Genomic DNA, 21,477 nt, shown 5'->3' with positions numbered 1-21,477 from the left:
GTGCCCCGGTGTCCCGCTCAGGCATCCAGGGCAGCGGGAGAGCCGCCCCTTCCCTATTTCTCTGCGACAGTCACTCAAGCCGTCCCCGGCGCACCCCCGGTCGGTGCGGTGAGTGAGGCGGGGGTGACCCCGCGCCTGCCGCATCCCCTCACACGGCAGGGCTCCCTCGCTGCTGCAGGCGCGCTTTGACGCGGGTCACCCTCCAGAAACTCCCCAGCCCTTGGCCTTAAGGTATCTGAGGGGGACCCTCCATCTTCTCTCCCTCCCTCCTCGGTGGCGCCCAGCCCCAGGCTTTGCTCCGCGGTGCCCCGGGACCGCCTCGGGCCGCTCCTGGATCTGAGGGGAGCCAGCACCCTGACCTCGGGCGGTTTGCAGACAGACAGCACCTCCCCTGAGGTTTTGCTGCTTTTTACTAGTTAACTAATTTTCTTTTAAGGAACAAAACGGCCCGCTATGATAATCATCTCTGATCTCTAGATAAGTTCCTACGTGCTCTAAGGGGCCGTTTCCTGCCTCCTCGTAGCCTTGTTCCCAGATAACGGGGTCAGAGCCCCGTCTGGGAAGGGACGGTGGTGTCGGGAGGGAAGATGGTGTCGCAGCCGCTGAAGAGGAAGGAAACCCCGGGAAAGACTCAGCAGGGCTCGGGGGCAGCGCTTGGCACATGGTGCGGATGAGCTGTTTGAATTTGAGAGGGAGGTTTGTGCCGTGAGCCCAGACAGGCACCGAGCTGTGACTCACGTCCCGGGAGGGGCCGGCAGCGGCACTCGGCCTGTCCCAATGCAGCGGGCAAGGGCGCGACAAAATAACTGCACTGGCTCCCTGGACGTGCTAGAAACCTCTAAATGGTGTGATTTTAGCTCAGTCTTGTGACATTGTTAAATTTGTGCTTTTGGTTTTCATTTTGCTTCGGGGCTGGCAAAGTGAAATGAAGCAGTGCTTGACAGAAAACAAAACAAACCCAGTTCAAATGGAGAAATAGATTTAAGATGTCTGTCTTGAAGCGGTGAACTCTGGACTGTTCTGCAGTGTTATTCCAGTTTTGCTGTCTTTCTTTCACGCTCTGCCTTTTCCAAAAGCTCAGTCATTACACAGTCATTTTTTTCCCTTTGTTCCTCATCCTGCCTTGGCAATCAGTGCCAACTGAGGTGTCTGGATTGGAACATATGGGCTGTGTCTCTGCAGACATTTAGCAGAGTTCAAATCACCTAAAATGGAAGATTTCTCCAGTGTCATGTTTCAGACAAAACCATCCAGGAGAAGTCTCATCATTAAGATGAAAGGATCTTAAAGCAGCCCCTGAATCCATGTACAGGTATCATTTTACCAGCTGCTGACATACAGCCATCTCCTGTGGAAAACAACAGCTGTTAGTCATGTACAGCAAAACAGTGACCCAGAGATGAATGAAAATTCACATCTATGAAAAAAAAATCATCCATTACTAGGAAAGCTTACTCAGTAGCTATACCTCTGATCCATTCCTACTGGTTTAAGTGCTTGTATCTGCCAGTTAGAGACAGTTTTAAACACCTGTAGACAGGCTATGATTGAATACAAAGGTTATGATGTTTTCTTGTGACATTTGAACAGATCTGGCTTGTTTTCTGTTTGACCATGGCCAAAATACAGATTAAAAGATAGCACTCGGACTTGTAGTAAGATGCTAAATAACATTTAAAAATAATTGTAAAAGCCATAAGTTAGCAGCAGATTTAGCAACACCTAGGACATAAAAAGGAAATAAAAATTCCTGCTACTTCATTTGATTGAATTACAATTTTTGTTAAAATAAAAATCAAGTACATATAGTGATTTTGCTTCCATTTTGTATGGCTAATACTAGAATCTCAGATGAGTTGGAACATGTCAGAAATAAGTAGTATTAATTATAAACCCGTTTTTGTGCAGTACTGCATGGGGCTGGACTCCTGCTGGAGAACCAACACACCCACCTTCCCATCCAGAAAGGATTCTAAGGCATGGAAAAGTTTTCAGTTTGGAAGAAACTTTGAAATTAGATGTTCTGAACTTGTATGTATGCATCCTTCAAGTCATTTCCTCCTCAATTTTAGTAACTGTGGTTAAACAAGCCAGGTATTTTGGGTAATAGATCCCACATTCTATTTCCATATGAAGAAAAAGGTGACTTTTAATCATTAATGTTTTCTCCTAAGACTGGGCTTCAACTTCCTAGACTACAGACAGTCATGTCAGGTGTATTATATCCCTACAAATGCATTTGGTTTAGGAATGTCTGGCACCACTTCACCTTTTTAGTACATATAAATACCTTTATGCTCTTCGACTTTACCTGTTGGCAGCTGACACCCTCAGAGCATGGCCAGTTGTAACACAGTGGAGGAGGTGGGGAGTTCAAAAGTGCATCAGCTGCCCATGAAATAAAAACTCAGTTGGCAGAATATTCCCTTGAGAAGGCCCTGTACCTCTTTCCCTGTGCCCAGCTGTTCCTTCTTCCTTTCACCAGAAGCTTTTGATCCCATCAGTTGGACTGAGTGCCAAATAAACTGTACATGTGGCTCGTCCCTAAGTAAGGAGAAGTAAATTTCTGTCAAGGGAACAGAATAAGAATCCTTATTTTATTTCAAATCAAGTACTGGGTATGCTTCCAATGGAAAATTAACAACCCTAATTTAAACTATGAGGAAAATGGAAAGGATATGTTGGATTTGGAAGTAGACAGCTGGAGAAGAAATGCAGTAGTGAAAGCAGTTATGAAACAAAACAAGCAATCACAATCACTTCTGCAAATGTGGAAGCCTGAAATACTTCAGGATACAAGTCCACTAATTACAAATCTGGCAAATCTGCCTCTACAGCTTTACCTCTGTGCTGGCAGGAAATAGGAAAATAGATCATCAAGAAACCTAATTACTATTCTTCTGGACTTCCTAATGTATCAGCAGTTTAAGTGTTGGTATTTTGATCACTCTGTTCTGGAAGAGCTGTTTGATTGTTCTCTCTCAGACCAGAAATAACTTAAAGCTTTCTTAGTTCATTGTCCATCTGTCCACAATGTCTTGTTTTATACTGGCTCAGAGAGCTTACTGTAAAAAAAATAGAAAAAAGCCTTTTACTTTCAGATACAAGACTGACATATTTAGGACATCGGAGAATTTATAAATAAAAAAAATACAGAATCAGCTGGAAATCCCTATCAGTACATGTTTCTCTTGAGGTAACAGAAAGCTTAAGTGGGCTCGTGAAAGTTCAGTTCCTGAAGCATCATTCTTGATAGGAAAACAAATCAATAATAATTACAGCTCTGTGTATCAAAAATAATCATTCAATAATCTTTCCTGCAATTTGTTTATATAGGTAATGGTAGTAAACAAGAAGTGCTTTGTCTGCTGAGTAAGAGAAAATTGACATTTTTAAAGCAAGGCAGTTTTATTATTTAGCCTGTGTGCTAGTTTGAAAAAAGGACATGCTGGCCTAAAATGAGCTACTGCTAAAAAAATGATTAGGATGGTTTGAGCTAAACTCCATGGCTTTTTGCCTAAATGAAATTAATGCAAGTAAGATAGTACATACTGTAAGTTTCAACAATCACATTATGTCAGATGTAAAGAAATTTTGGGGCTGCAACCAACAAGTTTTATTTTTATCAAATATTATCTGTCCTTAGGTTTAGTTCATGTAACTTGGGGTTATTATACCAATAAGTTAAAAAAAAGAAAATAAAATAATGCAGTGCTAAGGTAAATAAATGATCATCTGCTTTAAGTAATTTCCTTGCAACTGCACTCTAAGCCTTATATTCATTAGCTTTGCACAGCATCCAACTGCAGCATTTAGTGAATAATGCAATCACAATTGCATATGCTGATAAATGGAATAATGGATAAGCTCTCTAGAAATTAGTACTCAAACACAGAAGGAGTGACAGGATAGAAGCTGGAAACCGCCCCCCCAAGTTTTCTCAAGATGTTTCTTTGGCTCCTTAATTACCCATGAATGTCTTCTATTCTCCTATGTAATCTAAGAATTAGCCTCTCAGGTTGGTTATTTGTAACAGTGAGTAATACCCTCTAGTGGTACACACTGGAAAATGAGCTGGACAAAGAATGATTATTTCTTTTTTCACTGTTAAAGAGTTAAGGTAAGATTTCATCTAAATAACATAAATAACCCTCTGTCTCTGTATAACACAGGACATCACTGGTCTGTCTAGAGGTGCTGGTTAAAATGGAAAATGCACTGCACTGAGTTAGATGTCAGTTAGAAACAGCTGGGTCTTTATTCACTTGTTTGCAGAGGAAACAAATTGCCACCTGCAGTCTGGAAGGAGTGGTTCTAGTGATACCCAGGTCAGGGGTAGGTCCTTACATCTGAAGGCTACATTTAATTCCTACACATTACAAGTCACTCTGTAGGCAAAAAAGGAATATTTATCAGTCTCTAATGTTGCAGTGTAATTAAGTGTATTACCACACCCTGTGTGCAGTCCAGAGTTCACTATCAAAAAATATTTTCTGGAAAAGCTCATAATCAGGGCTTCCTGAAGTTGCCAGCTCTTTTGTTTTATTTACCAATTGGCAAAGGTTCAGAGATGGAGGTGAAAATTGACCGTGCTGAAGAACAGAGTCCAACAAATGCCCCTCTTATAAAGAAAAAGATATTGAACTTATTTAAACTAATGTGCAAATACTCTTGAATCTTTTTCCAGAAGCCCAGTTTACCAAAGCAGAGTAATCTAGGTCTGTTTTGAAATCCTCTTTCCTTCCATAAACAGAATACCCCCAAGTAGAGGGAATATTCAGGAACTTACTGCATTTCTCTGAAGTAGCACATCCATGTGCAGTATTTGTCACGATGTCACTTGACTAATCCCATGTCATTCTGATTGTCACTGGTTTGGCCTTTCAAACCCCATTATTGCTATAAGATTTAAAAGCTTTTGGTAGTTTTCCAGGATTTTCTGGTGGCACTGATTACTCCACCCCTCCAAGAAGAAGGATCTCATAATGTTCAGTATGACACCGGTTCAGATTTTAAATCAGCTTCTAACCTAATGTTAAGCAAGATGGTAGTCAGGAACCAATTATTTTAAGGCCCCATGAAGGAAGGATTTACTGTGCCTTATCTTTCTCAGCTGTAGTTCCTGGCATTAGTTCAGCTACTGCAGGGTCTTGGACCAGTGCAATCCTCCATATTTCTTGTTATCTCACTATTTTTCTCTTTTGCTGTGGCAAACTAATCTCTGTTCTCTTTATTCTCTTATAAAGCATATAATAGAAGAATGAAGAAGTTGCCCATCTCCCAGGCTGGAGTAACTTTGCCAATACTGCTGTAGGATATAATGAAACTTTCAGTCACCACATCACTGTTAATAAAACGGAGACAGCAGTTAAAAAAGTTCTGACAAGAATTTATTCATTTACGGTTGAGAACAAATGTGTCTGACAGTGGAATGATGAGATTGCCATATTCTGTACAGAGAGATTTTTCTAGAAATCTTCTTTCCACTGTGTTGACAGAACTTACAGTATAGAAGTTCAGGAGTGGGTGTCAGTTCACAGACTCAGCCAGTTACAAGGATGGCTGCATGCCCAGATGAGATGAAGGTTCAGACTTTCTTGCTACTGTTCCTGTTTCTGTATGTTCACTCTTGCTGAAAAACTAATCAAGCTGTCTGACACCTGGCACAGGAGGGCAGCACTAGGTGTTACCTTCCTGTATTAAGCTGGCTAGGAAATTTTATTACCCAAAAGAAAAGGAAAAAGAAATCTCAAGGAGCTATTTCAAGCTAAAAGCTGGAAGGAAAGAAGCTAATCAAGCTGAGCCTTCTGTGCTTTTTTTTTCCTGTCCATGGTGAAGGCTGAGAAAAGCCTCCTTCCAACTACAAGAACCTCTATACAACTGGGGGAAAATGGCAGTTGTGTGGTTACTTTAAAACCACTGCTTTCTGGCAGGTGGGCAGGTACTGACTAAGTGCATTTTGTGCAGAACACTTGCAGATGGGTAGATATTGACTGTGAATGGCATTTTGTGCGGAACACTTATTTTTAAAACCTTTAAATACTTTTATGTATATAAGAAAGACATATAAAATCTCTCAAGTACTTTTCCCAAGCCTTAGTTTCCTCATCCACTGGCAAAAAAAAAAAATAAAACAATTAAAGTTTTCTAATCTTCACTTGAGTTGTCAAATTCCTCCCAGTCTGATACGCTCATAACTTCTGATGGAAAGTCAAGGTGATGCTTCATTCGGTCTGCGTGCCATTCTGAGAGCCACTTCTCTGATTCCATTAAAATAGCCCTGGGCAACGTGAGGACACAGGCAGCCATCCCAGAAATATCATCCTCCAGCTGGGGTCCTTCCTCCCAACAGTCTCTCTCTGCATCATAAATGTGGACATAGTCCATGCGGATTCCCCTGTTGTGGGATCTGCCTCCCAAGACGTAAATCCTGTTGTCTAAAACCGCAATGCCTGGCTCTCCATGTCCTGCAGGAAGTGGACATACATTTGTCCACTGGTCTGTGCTTGGCTTATAGCAGGCAACCTGTAAAACAAAAAAAGAAAAGAGAGAAGCTAAAACTGAACTTGTATCCTAGTGACAGAGCCTGGCTGTAAGGTAAACTGTTTAGGGAGGAATATCATCAGTCTTTTTTGTCAGAGTGTTGATAATGGAGACAGCATATGACCATCTAATACAAGTACAGTGCTCAGCAGAAAATTGTGCATAGTTGCCACATAGCTTTGGAATCACAAATTCTGACCCTGTTGCTGGAGTAACAGCTGTATGTCATTCCAAAAATGTATACAAAAGTGAGAGAGATGGGGACACGTGCTAATATAAGCCCGGACATAATGCACCTGTTTGCATTAGAGAAAAAATGCTGGAACATACAAATATGATAAATCTGCTAAGCTGCCTCTGCGCCATATGTTGGAGAGTTTTAGATTTCATTGGCTACCTACTTGGCTAACTGCTTTTGTTTCTAGGCACCTTCTTATCATTCAGATACACTCTGCAGCTAGATTTAATTCTGCCATCTCCAGTGGCTCTATAAAAAGTTACTTTTTGTCTCTTCTGTTCAAGTCTCTAGTAGTTCTAGAGGCTAGAATAAGGTTCAAGAGAATTCTCTCCAGACATCCCTTACCATCAGATACTGCACATTTTAATTGCATTATACAACTGCCATCCAACATATCCTTAACAGCTTTGCCCTGCAATTACACATTGGTAATTCAAAAGTTCTCCACTTAGAAAAAATGCACGTAAAGACAGCATGAAGTAAATTAAACTGATGTGCTACTTACTGGGCATATGCATGCCAATGAAGCTATCCATCAGAGATGCTTTAAAATTGATAAGAATTTCAAGTGCTAGAGCTTTAATGCTTTGTGGGTGAGACAAAGTGTTCAAGACAGACAAAATAAATAAATCATTGCCTGTTCTGCAGGTGAGTGGGGGAGAGGTCATCCAGCAGCCATTGCTGAGCAGACAGTTTTATTTGCACACTTAGCAGGAGAAAGACATTACACCTAAGTGCCAGCATCCATGAGAAACCAAGAACAGACACAGGTGTGACATGGTCTCACCTGGTGAACATCCCTCCTGTAGCCAGAATCGTTGTTGCTTCCCCCGATGACGTAGAGCTTTCCCAGCAGTGCAGCCATCCCGTGCCACGCCCGTCTCACTGGGCCGTCTGCCAGGACATCCCAGCGGTCAGTCCTTGGGTCATAGCACTGCAGCTCCTTCAAATAATCCTCTCCTCTCCTCCCACAGGTGATGTACATCTTCCCATCCAGCGCTGCTCCTGCATGGGCGTACACCTGCACCACCACACCAATGGCAAAGCAAGAAGTTGAGGTCTGGATTTATGGATTTCTCCCAGTTTTGAAGCAGGGAATAGACATGAAGGGAGTGATATTCCTCATGAGTTACACAGAGATCAAAAGCAGAAAGGATTTTCTTATGGACAGTTCTAAGATATTATTACAGTGGATTTCTGAATGAAACACACTAGAATTTCGGAAACTTCCAGAACAGCAGCATCATCTGTCTTTATTGTTCCTTCATTAGAAGATCATTCATACTATAACTTTACTTCCTAATCTACTTAGAAGCCTTTTTATTGGTGATTTTTCTTATACAAGCAGTGTTATCAAGAATGCAAATTATTCTACTAGTAGCACTCAGTTCAGGCTTTTAATGTTTTCACCACTGACACACATTTATTATTTGTTTTATTAATAGTTTTAAGGATTAACAGAATAAAGGTGCAGGCAAAATCAACAAGCAACAGGAAAAATAAGCATTTAACTGGAAAATGTAATTTACATATGCTATTATTTTATTTTATTGTTGTCCATTTATTGCATATACAGAGTTTACTGCTTTCCATCTGAATATCAGCAATTAAAAGTAACACCTGAGAAAAACATCTAGCAAGATTAAATCAAGAACTGGGGAATTGTGGTAGCATGTGTGGCTAATGCACTCCTTACCTCCTTCTTCAGAGGTGTCACATATTCCCAAGTGTTGGTTTTAGGATCATACCTCTCCACTTCCCTCAGGTCTTCATGGTAATCTCGGCCTGCGACAGCATAAATATAGTTGTCCACGACACAAACACTGAGGTCAGCGTGCTCTTGCTGCAGGGACTGGATCTGGAACCATCTGTTGTGTCGTGGGTCATACCTTGTAAAAGAGTGGGATCAAAGAAAGTTATTCCTGCAGCCAGGGAATCACTGCTGGAATACCAGACAGTTCCATGGATGTGGGTTACTGCACTGTCCTCAGCTGAAATTGAGCTCATCTGTAAGTGATGTGAAATTTGGCCTTGTCGGCATTTTATTATTAGCAAAGTTGTTTTATTCTATTTATAGAAGATAAATTTAAACAGCATTTTAGCTGACACCATCATGCTGTAAAAGCCTAGGTTTTCCATTATCTTGTACACTGCTGTGTATGTATGTGGGTTACATATCACAATCTCTATTTGCACAAAGCCATTCTACAAGGTAACACAGTCTAAAAATAACACAGAGACTGAATCTGGATCTTCAATAAGAGCATAAGTATGTGGTGGGTTCTTTGATTCTTTTCCCCAAATATCTGCTGCTCAAAGTGAATCTCATTATTCACCTTCACATCTAACTATCTCTCTCATCTGGAAATTTTAGTTACATAGAAAACTGGTTCAGAATTGAAATTATGCATGCCATAAAATAACAGCAACTCAGCTAAGACTTGTTAAAATGAGCACAACATAAAGGCAAAAGGGTTTATATCTGTTTTTGCAATGTAATGGGCTTGAAGATCTAAACCTGATCCTTCCTCCTGCTCTTTTCCCTGTCACACAGTAATGTAAAACGACTCTGGAATGCTGCTATTGTGCACACAGATTTTTGAAAATCTGTTAGCAATAGCATTTTATTTAAAATGCTTTTGCACTGGGACAAGAACTATACATAGAAGACTTCCAAAAAATGCTAGTTAGAGAACATCTAGACAACCCAGAGTTCAGGTTCATTACTACTTCCCACACTTTTAATACTTCCCTCCTCCAACAAGGCAGAAAGAAGCACCAGTAATACTCTTGAATAAGTACCTGTTTCTACACTGTCAGGCTTGGCTTGGTCTCATAAGCACTGCTGGGAGCTGCCTGTTACTATGAAGCTCATTTCTTGTGTTTTCTTTCAGTGAGGCTCCTGCTCAGTTCCTAATCTTTGGGCTGGTAAGTGTACTGACTGTCTACTGGCTTACTGACTCAGAAATGGGCAACAAGGTGGCAATAAAATGAATAGCAGGATTATCCTTATCTTACCTCCAACATCTTGACTCCGCTCGAAAACCACTTACATTGTTGTCTCCACCAATTAAATATACAAAATTATTGAGAACAGCAATCCCTTGGTTGGACATTCTGGGGGCTAGCGCAGCTGTAAAGTGCCTCCACTCCCCCAACAAGGGGTTCAGATACTTGGCTTGATCACTGAGGACAATGGATGGAGTAGAATGCATCCCTCCAAATCCCACTACACACTGGAACTCTGATCTCAGCTGTGTCTGGGAGCTCTGAAGCATTGGCTGAAGACATTCATTCTTGTGGTACATTAATGCATCTGCAACTGTATCCTTTAAAGGACATGGACTTAATTTGTCGTGAAGCCTTTGCAGGATCTGGGGTTCCATCAGAGGAAAACGAACTGTCTCAAGGAGCTTAAGGGGCTCCATCAGGGAGACCTGATCTGTCTCCAGTTCCTCTGGAGAATAGTGATAAAAAAGTGCTCCGTCATAAACTTCAAACTCATAGTTAACCTCCAAACGGTTGCTGCTGAGAAGGGAGTAGACCTTCTGCAGGGGTAGCTGTCGGTACACTTGTGTCCTTGAGAAAGCTGTAAAGTTCTTCAAAATGTACGAGTCCAGCTGCTCACTCAAATGCCTCAAGTCATAGTGGTCAGCTAGTCTGTACACATCAAGGATGTTCTCTTCATCTACCCAGGACATGAGGAAATCACAACAGAACTTAATGACTTCTGGAATCTGCAAGAGAGAGAGAGAGAGAGAGAGATTTTTCATTTCAGACACCACCTGCCCCACGCCCCCAGACAGGGGACTGAAGCCTGGGATGACTGTAAGGAAATTATCCACAAAATGGCTGCTCTCTTCACAGTCTGACCACCACGCTCACCTGTGCCCTGTTCACCTTTCTCCAGAGAAAGAGAACTCAGTGTGGCTATGAAGATGAATATAATACAGCTCTTCTAGCCACACTGTACTGCAAGAATGAGTTTTGGCTTCAGGTGCAGCAGTGTGTCTTCAAGACACGTGGGACACTGGGCAGCAGGGCTGCCTGCTCTGCAGCCTGCCCTGGAGCAGTCAGCAAAACAGATACAGAGGACATGGTGATTCCATCTGTGTTTGTTTTTTCAGAGCACTACAGACATACTATATCAAAGACTGTAACAAATACATCACTCAAGAGCTTAGGGAGCCATTGGAAAGGAAAATGAGTATTTAGTATTGTCTTCTGAACACAATTTGAAGTTGTATCTGCCAGGAGGAACTACTGGCAAACAAAGAACTAACTGCTGTCCAGGAGCCTCTCTGCTAACAAAGTGTGTAAAAACCAACCAAAGCAAGCACTCACAAAGTTTAAGATTTAGTACTAAAGCCTTGTGCAGCAGTTAGCTGCAGGGGAAATTAGGGAAAAAAACCCCTTGTCTTAAAAGCACATGAACTCTGCACTTAGTGCAAACCATAGTGGCAGGATTTCCTGTAGTGATGGAGTCAGGAGAGGTCATATGCCTGTGGACTCACTTGGGGATGACCTTGAGCAGCATAACAATTTCTGAGCCTCAAACCCTATTCTTTACCATAGGCCAGGGATATTCTCTTTCAGGGAAGCTTTCATAAGCAGCTCAGTGAAAGTGGATGCTATATAAAATGCTCCTCTAGATGAAATGGGTAATATCTTAAGTAAAGAAACCATTGGCACAAATGAGATGTACACCCATTCATTGTCCCTATCCTTCCACAGTTAGTTCCAGTGGATACAGCATCCCAAAAATCCTTCTTATCATGTCCATGCTCCTGCTCACCTCTTAACCCTCCCTCTAACCAGATATCCATGTTTTCTGTTTCTTTCATCATTGCTTTTGTTTCCTGTTTCTTTTTTGTCACATCTCCCAGTACCTCACCTGAAGCTGACAGGCTGCAGCTAAGGTTTCCTGTACACTGTTCACACTGAGTTCCAGCTCAGAAGTATAAATGAAGTTCAAGATTTTACACATTGCATTGTAGGAGATGCCATGAATATGAACTTCTTCTTGTTCCATCTCTCTCAGTCCTCCTGCAAACATTCCTCTGCAAAACAGACAAGGGCACATGCTATGGCAGATTTGCAGTGAAGCTATTTCCAGTTTGTTCATCTTATGTTGTCCTGGGAACATAAAAAATATTCAGAAATACAAAAACCTAGCTAGACATTTTTATGTGATTACCTCTTCTCTAAGTTAAGAGTACAGGCATTTAGGACCTAAGAAAGTAACTCTTCATTGTGCAGGAAAACAGTAGGGGCAACTAAGAAGGTACAACAGGTGAAGGACTTAAATACAGACCCAGTATATATGGATAGTCAATGGTCAAAGGCACATACTCTGGGTGTGAGGAAAGAGAAAACACAGAGGAATTGGGACAGTGGGAATTTTTTTCTAAGGTAGAACAGATCTTCCTTCAAACTTTGAAGTTTGTCTGGATTGTCTTGGGTGTTTGCTTTATGAAAACAAAGGAACTGCTAATCAAACTGATTGGGGACTGCCTGGTTTAATGGCCAGTGAGTCACCTCCAGTGAGTTTTTGTGTATTATGCAATGGTCACCACAAGTCTTACAATGCTAAGGATATGTTAAAAGCCACTTAGAGTGCTCTTAAGCAGAAGACACCAGTTCAGACAGTCTCTCCTCTTTATAAACCTCCAAGTACCACAGTGAATTTAGTGGAAGTAAGCTCAGTGTGCAGGAACAAGAGCTTTATTTCTGCAGAGAAATAACAGAGAGATGAATAAAGCCATAGTTAGTACTGTGAAACAGCCTCAGCTCCATCTTACAGGTCCGATTTTAGATTCAGAAGGAGTATGCCCAGACAGAAGATTTGGATGTCGCTGTTTTGACTGACAGTCACACTGGTGCTTGTTACTGAAGCGTACCTGAAGTAGTCACAGGACGCGGCCAGAAGGATGCGATGAGCCTCGATGGGTTTGTCTTCCACCACCAGAACCACATCGAAGAGGATGCTGCTGTCCCGGAGAGACACCAGGCCGCTGAGCAGCGCCTGCGAGTGCTCTGCACTGCGGTAAGTGTTGCTGCTGCGCTGCTGGAGGGAGGGCTCCAGTGGAGCTTTGTGTGCCTGAGTCAGCTCCTGATCCTCCGCCATCCCAGGCAGAAGTGCTCAGCCACCAGCTGCAGCAGAATGAAATCTGTGAGACAACAGAATCAGCAAAGGTTTGTGCCTTTTGCTTTACAAACACTCCTCTGACCCTTGCCTGTCACAGAAAATAAAGCAACTCTTCACTCAATGGAGAGACAGTTCTGTCCTGAACAAATTATTCCAAAATATACAGAAAACAGATAGATGGACACCAGCACACCAAAGTGGCAGAATAAGGTTTTCCAAAAACAAGTATTCTGACTCCTGGGTTTTCAGACCAATTATCAGAGTGTGTGTCACATGGGTATTTTTTTTTCTTAGCAAGAGTTTCACTTCCCAATCCATTATCAAAACCCTCTGTTTCTTTTGCACTTCTGCATCATCTGCAACAAAAAATGGACCAAATTTTTGCCAAATTTGAAATTGCCTAATATCCTCAGGTGACTTTTCTGCAATATAAACTGCACCTTCCATCTTTCTCTTAATATTTTACCACAGAATCAGAAAGATCTCCTCTCTCACTGTGTTTGCTTTTTCCATTTTCTGTAGCTGAGCACATCTCCAACCATAATTGTACAAAATACTGTATGAAACTGTATGCTTCAAAGTGAGTTTCTTTATTTTGGCAACTTCAAGCTAGCTTGCACAACTACTTTCCTGTGAGTCCCTGCAGAGAGGAGGTATTTCCTCCAGAATGGGCACTGTCCAAGGCTATCCTGTACCTTTTTCTAGGGCTGCCACTGACACACTGGGAAGGTCCCCTAATTGGGAAACAGCTGTAAAAAGCTATCTGGAAGTGACTGTGTTTCATGTCTATGGTTAAGCAATCAAAATCTCATGAATCCTGTTCTACCATCCTGTAATTTACCCTGTCCATTGTCTCTGAAGAATGTCAGAAGTCATAGCAGTCAGAACTTGTAGACTCTACCCAGTTGTCAGAGCACATTAAAAAACACCCCCCATTAACAAAAGGAAGTAAGTGAGCTGATATGGCTGCTAACACATTCATAAGATCCTCTCTTCAGCAGCCTGGGAAATAGCTTAGTGCCACAAGGGATAGTCACAAGGGGTTAGCAGCAGTCAGGGAAGCAAAAGAGAACAAACTCAGCAAATCCAAACAGTGAAGCAATGGAACCATTGTTTAATTGTGCCAGCCATAGGCAGTGAGTGCAGCACTGCAGATCTCTCAAAATACTGCAGGTATTCTGGGTATGGCAGCAAGGAAGGAGCTACCTAGATGACACCAAGAAATATGAAAATGTTTATTATTCTGCCTGAGAAAGCTACCCTACAAACAAAAGGAAGATGGTGTTGCATGGTGAATGGGATTGAAAACCCCTGAGAAAGCACATAAATGTTTATCTGCTCTTTATCTGCCAGCAAAACCAAGACAGCAGCTGAGAAGTGGAGCTCTGACAAGACAGCCTTCTGAGGAGCACTCAGGTCGATTAGAGAGGGAAAACTATCCATGATCAACTGAAGAGATGAGTAATGGGTTATTTTTCACGACAGGCTGATGCTTTTCCTAGAAACCAAATGAAAGCAGACAAAACATTACTGTATCATTGCATTTGCTCCTGGGGAATACAAAGAGTGATGGATTGAGGCAAGGGAAATAATATAGTAAGAAAGGCAAATAAAACAGTGAGTGTTACATGATGTTGATCAGAAATTTCCCATTTCACTGAAAGGAAATAAATGCAGCAAAACCAAAGTAGGGTGATCTATGGTCCAAATGAGGAACTGATTAACACTGTTAAATGTGGTTAAAGTTCCAAAACAGGTTACATCTTTTTCTCTTCTGTATCAAAAGAAGTCCCTATGGAAGTAAAACCACTGTATGAAAAAGCAGAAGAAAAAGCAACAAATGAACTATTTTCTGGATCCAAAAATGGATTTGAAAATCAATTCAATTTGGAATTTCATGGAGAGGGGAAACAGCATGACCTGTGATACAATCTTCTACTGTATCATATACTGCAGTCATTGGAGAGAGAGAGGCCAAGGCAAGGTGAGAGAAAATAAAACTACACAGGCCACTGAAGCCCTGTAAACAAGTGTTAGCAAAGAAATGTATTGTAGGAGCAGCAGGTTATAGAGATACATGCAGGGTAGAGTGGGAAACCATATAATAATGCAAACCTTTATTTATTTAATTTTAATTAATATGATGGTAGATACTGTTCAGAATACACTCTCTATCTGAATAATCTTAAAAAGTAACAGAAAAGGGATAAAGCTTTCAGTAAGTAAAGCTGCAGAAGAGATCTGATCTTACAGATGTGGTAACTGAAACCAGGAAGATTAAATGGTATTAAGAAAGAGAGAAAATATAAATAAATTAAAGGATAAATCATTCAGTGATTCTGTAGCCAGAATGAGCATTAGTATCTGAATAGCTCTCAGTAGCAAGTCGGGGCTGTCTTGGAGATCTGCAGGGAGTTTATCTCACATTTAGTTTGAATAGATACAGACTTGAATTATGCCACAACTATTATCAAGAGCTGAACAAACCTGCTCTGCCATGACCACCTAGTGTGGGCAAAAGAGATGCTGGGAGTGCAGCTGAACCATCCTCCACAGCTGATTTTTGGCTGGTTAACAGCTGAACCCACAGATATTTTGCTACGCTCTAATTTCTGAATTCTGGCAGTCCTCACCTCCTGTTTTCAGCTTCTGCCCCTGGGTTGTACTTTGGCTGTCACTGCCAAGCCCTCAGGTGTCCTCTCAGGGTGGTCACTCAGGCTTGCACATCATTCTAATGAACTGCTCCCAGCCTATAAAGGTGAACATTTGTAGTATTAGTCCATAAACTCTGCCTGACATATGTGGTTAAGTCTTCCTTGAGCCAAAAGCTAAGGAAAGCCTCCTAACTCCTGCCTAGATAGATTCAGGAGCTGGTAGAAAAGAGGTGTAAGACCTAGAAGGGTAGAGAAGAGCACAGGGTGGCTGTGGGGGATGTGGCCAGAAGGATTCCCTGAGCTGAGTGTGCTCAGCTCTGGAACAGCTGCACCAGGAGCAGCTGGGGTCCGGTGGGCAGGAGGGTGCAAAGAGCGGCTGCTGAGGCTGGGTTAGTGGGCTTCTGTTGTGTTCTTCTTTGAAAGAGAAGTGGGATGGATTTGGCATTTGAATTTTCTGGATTAAATGCAGTGTGTTTGCTGAGCTGATTGATAATTTTGTGTATTTCTTTGGGTATTGTTGTAAATGCTGATTACAAAATTGCTGAGGAGGGCTATTGCTGTTAGCACAGCACCCTGCTTCTCAAACTGTGTGGTCTGACCAGTGTGCTTTCTGCCTTTGTTACTGTCTAAAAATCTCTTTTGCTTAATCTTTATTAAAAAAACCCATAAAAAAACCCCAAAGCTGCCTAAATGTAATGTAAGCAGGACAGTTCTGGATGGAGAGACAGAGCAGGTTTTTTCCCCTCTATCCTGAGCTTCTCTACTGTCAGCTTCTTGTTTGTAGGATGTACCCGAGGCCTCTCTGCTCTCTTCTCTTACTGTGAAAACAGATCTGTGACTGAAACAAGTTCTTAGAAATTTGAGTAATATGTTCTTTCCCTTCTCCTCCTGAGATAGTTTCTCAGTGCTGGTCAGCTGTTAGCATTGGGCACCAGTGGCTGAGTACTCAGAACTAACCCATAAAGTGGGAAAAATGAGGAATCCTTTGAGTTCACTGTGCTTCTTTAACAGCAGCAAAGATAAAAAGTGTTCTCTCATGTTCTGTGGGATGCTGTCTGCAGAAACAGGGGAAGGCAAGTGGTTCCAGCTTTGAAATTGCAGAGAAAATCAAGCTAGACATTTGCTTTCCTGGCTGCACAATGCATTTGAGCCTGCAGTTATGTTAGTTTGTCTTTTAGAGGATGTGGGTTAATGTAGTGATTAATTTTAAGGTACTACAACTGAGTGTCCAGTACATAAAGAAGAAAGCACATGGGATCAGTAATTGTATGTGCATGTCTACAAGCAAGTGTAGGAAGATGTTTACTGTTGGGTCACTTTGAATCAAAGAGATAAAAAAAAGGCAAAAAAATCCCCTATAAATGGCAAAAACCTCAGGGGTACCTAGAAACACAAGACCGCTCTTTTTCAGCAGACTGAAATCTTATATATTCTGTGCTTGGATTCCAACTGAGAACCAAGAGAAGGGAGCCACACCTTGCAATGGAGGGAGCATGAAAGAAGTTGAGTATTTCCTTCTGTTTCCTGTGTTATATACCAGTGGTCTCTGGTAATAAGCTGTGGGCACAGTGAAAGCTACAATGTCTCAGTGACTTGCAGATAACTCTGTGTGGTTGTCTTGTATTGAAATTCTATTTTTACAACATTCTTCTGCAGATTACTGGCATGAAGAAAAGTAGAGGTCTTAGGTTTCTAATTATTCAACTGAAATAATTCATTAACTACCCATTAAGAGTTGTGGTAATTTTTAAAAAACAAAATCCCCTCTCTGATCAATAACAGAATACTTGCTTTCACAGTAGAGGTACGTGGCTTATGACTGAGGAAGTTGTCACTGGGACAGGAGGAATTTAGAGAATGCACTGTAGTTTGATCAATGGCAAAATGGTGAGAAACTGGTAAGGTGGTTTGCTCTTGTGCTCACTGAAAATCCTTATCCTTTTAAGAGCACAAGGTCTAGGAATGGAGTAACTCAACTAGAAGCAGAGGGGAAGGGAAAAGTTAAAGGCATGGCAAACTAGACATGGTAGAGGAGAATGCAGTGTCTGTCCTAATGACATTTTTCAACACAGATCAGTTGTCACACCATGGTGTCCCTGTGCTGCCAGTACATCTAACTCAGCCTCTATTTTCTGGTGAGGGATGCTGTGCTTTCATGTGGTGAGGATCATTTTCAGTGCTGAAGTCAGTTTCTGGTGTTGTGTGGTATGATACACACCCAGCCAAGTATTCACCCCTTGTCTGACCAGCATCCAGGTCAGAGAGATGCTCCCACTGTGAGGTGCATGTGTGGATTTGGGGGTGTCTTTATGTAAAGTTGTGCTGGCAGCCTTGATTCTCTACTGTAGAGAAATGGCTGGATGCAGGAAGGATTAACCAAGTTAGTTTCTATGGAAACTCAGACATTTTTGTATTCAAGAGCTCGTGGCTGTCAGTTACATCACTACAAAGAGGTGTTTTACGCAGATAGTGATATTTTCTTGTGCATCAGCTGTGCCCAAAATAAACTCGAGCTTGCTGGTGTCGGGTATCCAAATCTGTTTAGCTTACTGCCATATGGACAGGTGGCTCGAGCTTGGTGGGGGTCCCATGCTTTCTTAGAAGTGTGGAATAATTTAGACTGGAAAGAAACTTGGGAGGTCTCTGGTCCAATCTGTGCCCAAAGCAGGGAATCCTTCAAAATCGGGTCAGGATGTGGAGAACCTTGTCTAGTCAAGTGTAAAATCTCCATCCTTGTCAGTAGTCAGAAAACTGATGGTTTAGCCACCAGATTTGTTTCTTCTTTAGCTGTCTGATTTTTTTTCCCTGCAATTTGTGACACTTGCCTCTCATCACTGGCAGGGATGACTCTCCACAAAGGAGAGTTTGGCTCTACATTGTCCTGTGCCCATTAGGTAGCTTAAAAAATGTCAACTGGCTCTGCCTTATTCTTTTGCCCTGTGCTGAACAAATCCAGTGTTCTTGCCTTGCAGGTGCTTGTACCTGAACCTGCCCTGTATGGTTCCTCCACTGAATTCTCAGGTTTTTCTTTCAGTATTGAGCTCAAAACTGGGCACAGCATTCCAATTTTTGGGGATTATGACTGCTAAATAGAATGGGAAAAAATAATTTCACATGACCTACTGGCTGTGCTCTTGTTAACACAGCCCAGTATGAAGCTGGACCCCACTGGAGAAATCATATTCAGCTAGCTGCTTGTCAGAACCCCCAGGGTCTCTTCTTCCAAAGCTGCCTTGCAGCCAGGCTTGTCTTCTACCTGCTGTGATACCTGGAGTTACTCTTACCCAGCATGACTTTGCTTTTGCTGTTAAAAATGATGTATTTCCTCTTGGTCCCCTCTTAGAGCTTGCTGTCCTCTTTCTTGCAGGCCATATTCAGCAGAGCTTTTCCCTGACACACAACAACCAGTGTAGTGTGCTGGTTGGGATCCAAATGAAATAGGCCCTTTAAAGTCTTAATGCATTGGAGGAATTTGAAAATCTGTGCCCTAAGGATTCCCACACCTTCATCTCTCCCTAGGAAGTAACAAGGATTAGGATTTAAACCAGGCTTCAGCTGCAAGCCTGACAAAACAAGATACAGGGCTGGAGCAAAATGCTGAGCCTTGGGGGCTGCAGATGCCAGCAGGCAGAACCTGGCTATGGACCAGAATTTTAACGGGGCAGAGGACACACAAACAAACACATCAACTAAATCAGGGAGTGTGCAGAAAGGGGAGGCAGCTGGCTGCCTGCCAAAATAGTTGGGAAAACAAATGTGTTGCTACAAACAACAATAAAATGAAAAGCTAAACTATTGTTCATTCTAACTGGAGTGCAAATACCAGAATAATTCATCAACTACGTGATAATTTGTAATGGGCACTTGTGAGATTGCAACATAGAAGACAATTGAGTTCATGTTAATTGTAGACAAGACTTAAGCCAGTTTCATGCTTTTTCAAGGAAAAGGGAAGAAAGGTAAAGGGGAGGCAGAAGCTTTTATCAGTAATTCTTTCAGAATCCCTCTATGCATTCACAACGGTACAAAAATAAGGATTCTGAAATACTCCATTTTAGGAACCTTCTACAAAAACGAGAAACAACCCAAACAACTCCTTTTGACCGAGGTCCCCACAAAAAGAAAGAAAGGAGGATATTTGGTATTATATAATATCTCAGCATTATTTTTGAGCACCCAAATGATGACGTGCTTTTGCCTGCTCTGTACACACAGTCTTGCCTCACGTCGCTGATGGAAATACGCAGAAACACACTCTGAACTGACTTTCTGAGCCATTTTCAGTTTCTAGCATTAGTAGTATACTTGAATTGTGGGAGGAAACCAAAAGGCGTGGCTTGGGAAACAGCTTTTGCAAACTATGCTGGCACACAAATGTCGGCATTCATTCCTTTCAGCAAATACCTGGGGGGGTTCACTGCTTTTATCTCCCCCCAAACACATTACAAGTTATTTCTAAGACATATCCAGAATCAAAAACCTCATTTAAAATGTATATGACAACACCACCATGAAGTATATCTATATTTAAATAAATGGATATTTAAAATATTTTTTCCTCCCATGAACAGTAGTATGACCTAAAGAATTTAAGCTTTCTAATTTGAGTGTTTTACCTTATCTGTAAAAGATTTGCAACTTACCCATATTCACAGAACTGTAATGTTTTCTGTTGTGTATTTTTTGTGTAATTTATAAATTAGCCAATATGCTCAAAGAATTTTGAGGAACTCAAGTGTCTGCCAAGACTTGAACCCGATTTATTGATTTGCTTACATCACATAATGACTTTTTAAATCTTCTAACAAACAAGGAGGAAAAAAAAATAGAAAGTAATTATTTCTATGCCAAACACAACACTTAAATGACCTGGAAGTGAGCAAGGGCCTCTTCCAGCACTTTCCGGCTTCAGTTTCTCATGAAGATGAATATTTTCATACAATTCACCACATTAATTTTGTTCTGGCAGGCGTCTGTGGGATTCTAACCCGTGACTTAGACATTTCCCATCAGTGACACGGAATGAGTTTTCTCTGCAGGGGAAGGTGACCTGGAATGGCACACCACTCAGTGAGGCAGCCTGGCTCCAGAGCAACCCTGTGACCGAGAGGTCAAAGCCGGGTCGAGCACAGTTGTGGTTTTACTTTCTGTTGCCGATCTGGCAATGCCTTTGCAGGTGCTGACACCGCCGAGCTCCCCCTCCCGTGCCGGCAGCCCAGGCACCCTGCCCGGGCACCCGGGCCCGCCTCCACCTGCCGGCCGCCCTCAGGGCCTCCTGCCCCAGGGCTGCGGCTGCCCGGCCCGGCCCGGCCCGGCCCGGCGGGACGCGGCGCTGGCACACGCTGCTCCGGCACCTGCTCTGGCCGTGTATCCCTCCCGGTATCCCCCGGTGTCCCCGGGCAGCAGGACACGGCCTGGGCCCGAGGGGTGGGGTCGGCCCGGGACACGCTCCCACGCGCGGCCCCGGGGCTCCGCGACGCCCCCGGGGAACGGCAGCGCCGGTGCCGGCAGGGGAGCGCCGGGCGGCCCGGCCGGGGCCCGCACTCCCTCGCCCCCGCCGCAGCACCTACCGAGAGCGGCGGCGGCGCCTCCGCCTTCATGTGCGACCCGGAACCACCGGGCGAGGGAGGGGCGGTGGCGGCCGGAACCGAGGCGGGCGGCGTGGGCGGCCCCAGCGCCGCCCGGGTAGGTGCTACGGCTGTGCCCGGTGAGTGCCGGGCCAGTGACAGCAGCGAGGAACCCGGGGCTGCCGCGGCCGCGACCCTCGAGGGCAGTGCGGGGCTCGCCCGGGGCGCCACCGACGAGTAGTGCTCCTGGGCAAGACTACATTTCCCAGCGAGCCTCACTCTGAGCACGCAGATCCCGCGAGAGTTGGCGGGGACTCGCGCCGGGAC

General features: G+C 43.0%; 1 protein-coding gene and 1 long non-coding RNA gene across 5 annotated transcripts; one reads left to right on the top strand and one right to left on the bottom strand.

Moving 5' to 3' along the window:
• LOC111922117 (uncharacterized) lies at positions 1 to 13,054 on the top strand. The gene is made up of 3 exons (XR_002860392.2): positions 1 to 231; positions 7,756 to 8,790; positions 9,676 to 13,054. It is a non-coding gene; the product is annotated as an uncharacterized LOC111922117 (long non-coding RNA).
• KLHL22 (kelch like family member 22) lies at positions 5,369 to 21,465 on the bottom strand. Of its 4 annotated transcripts, none has more exons than XM_086855736.1 (8): positions 21,154 to 21,456; positions 15,563 to 15,679; positions 12,682 to 12,934; positions 11,676 to 11,841; positions 9,800 to 10,518; positions 8,478 to 8,670; positions 7,569 to 7,802; positions 5,369 to 6,525 (listed from the first exon to the last, which is right to left on the bottom strand). In XM_086855736.1, the coding sequence occupies exons 3-8, from the start codon at positions 12,906 to 12,908 to the stop codon at positions 6,148 to 6,150; spliced, it is 1,917 nt and encodes a 638-aa protein (XP_086711862.1). In that variant the 5' UTR covers positions 12,909 to 12,934; positions 15,563 to 15,679; positions 21,154 to 21,456; the 3' UTR covers positions 5,369 to 6,147. The 4 variants fall into 4 exon arrangements, with proteins under 4 accessions (XP_086711862.1, XP_086711863.1, XP_086711860.1 ...); XM_086855737.1 differs by lacking the exon at positions 15,563 to 15,679 and adding an exon at positions 20,453 to 20,633 and having other exon boundaries at positions 21,154 to 21,417; XM_086855734.1 differs by lacking the exon at positions 15,563 to 15,679 and having other exon boundaries at positions 21,154 to 21,465.
• Between the last annotated feature and the right edge of the window lie 12 nt (positions 21,466 to 21,477).

The sequence above is a fragment of the Cyanistes caeruleus genome, chromosome 18 (assembly GCF_971803275.1).
Source record: "Cyanistes caeruleus chromosome 18, bCyaCae1.hap1.1, whole genome shotgun sequence".
Classification (NCBI taxonomy): Eukaryota; Metazoa; Chordata; class Aves; order Passeriformes; family Paridae; genus Cyanistes; species Cyanistes caeruleus.
The sequence above is the reverse complement of the archived record's forward strand: the minus strand, read 5'-3'. Positions and strand labels throughout refer to the sequence as shown.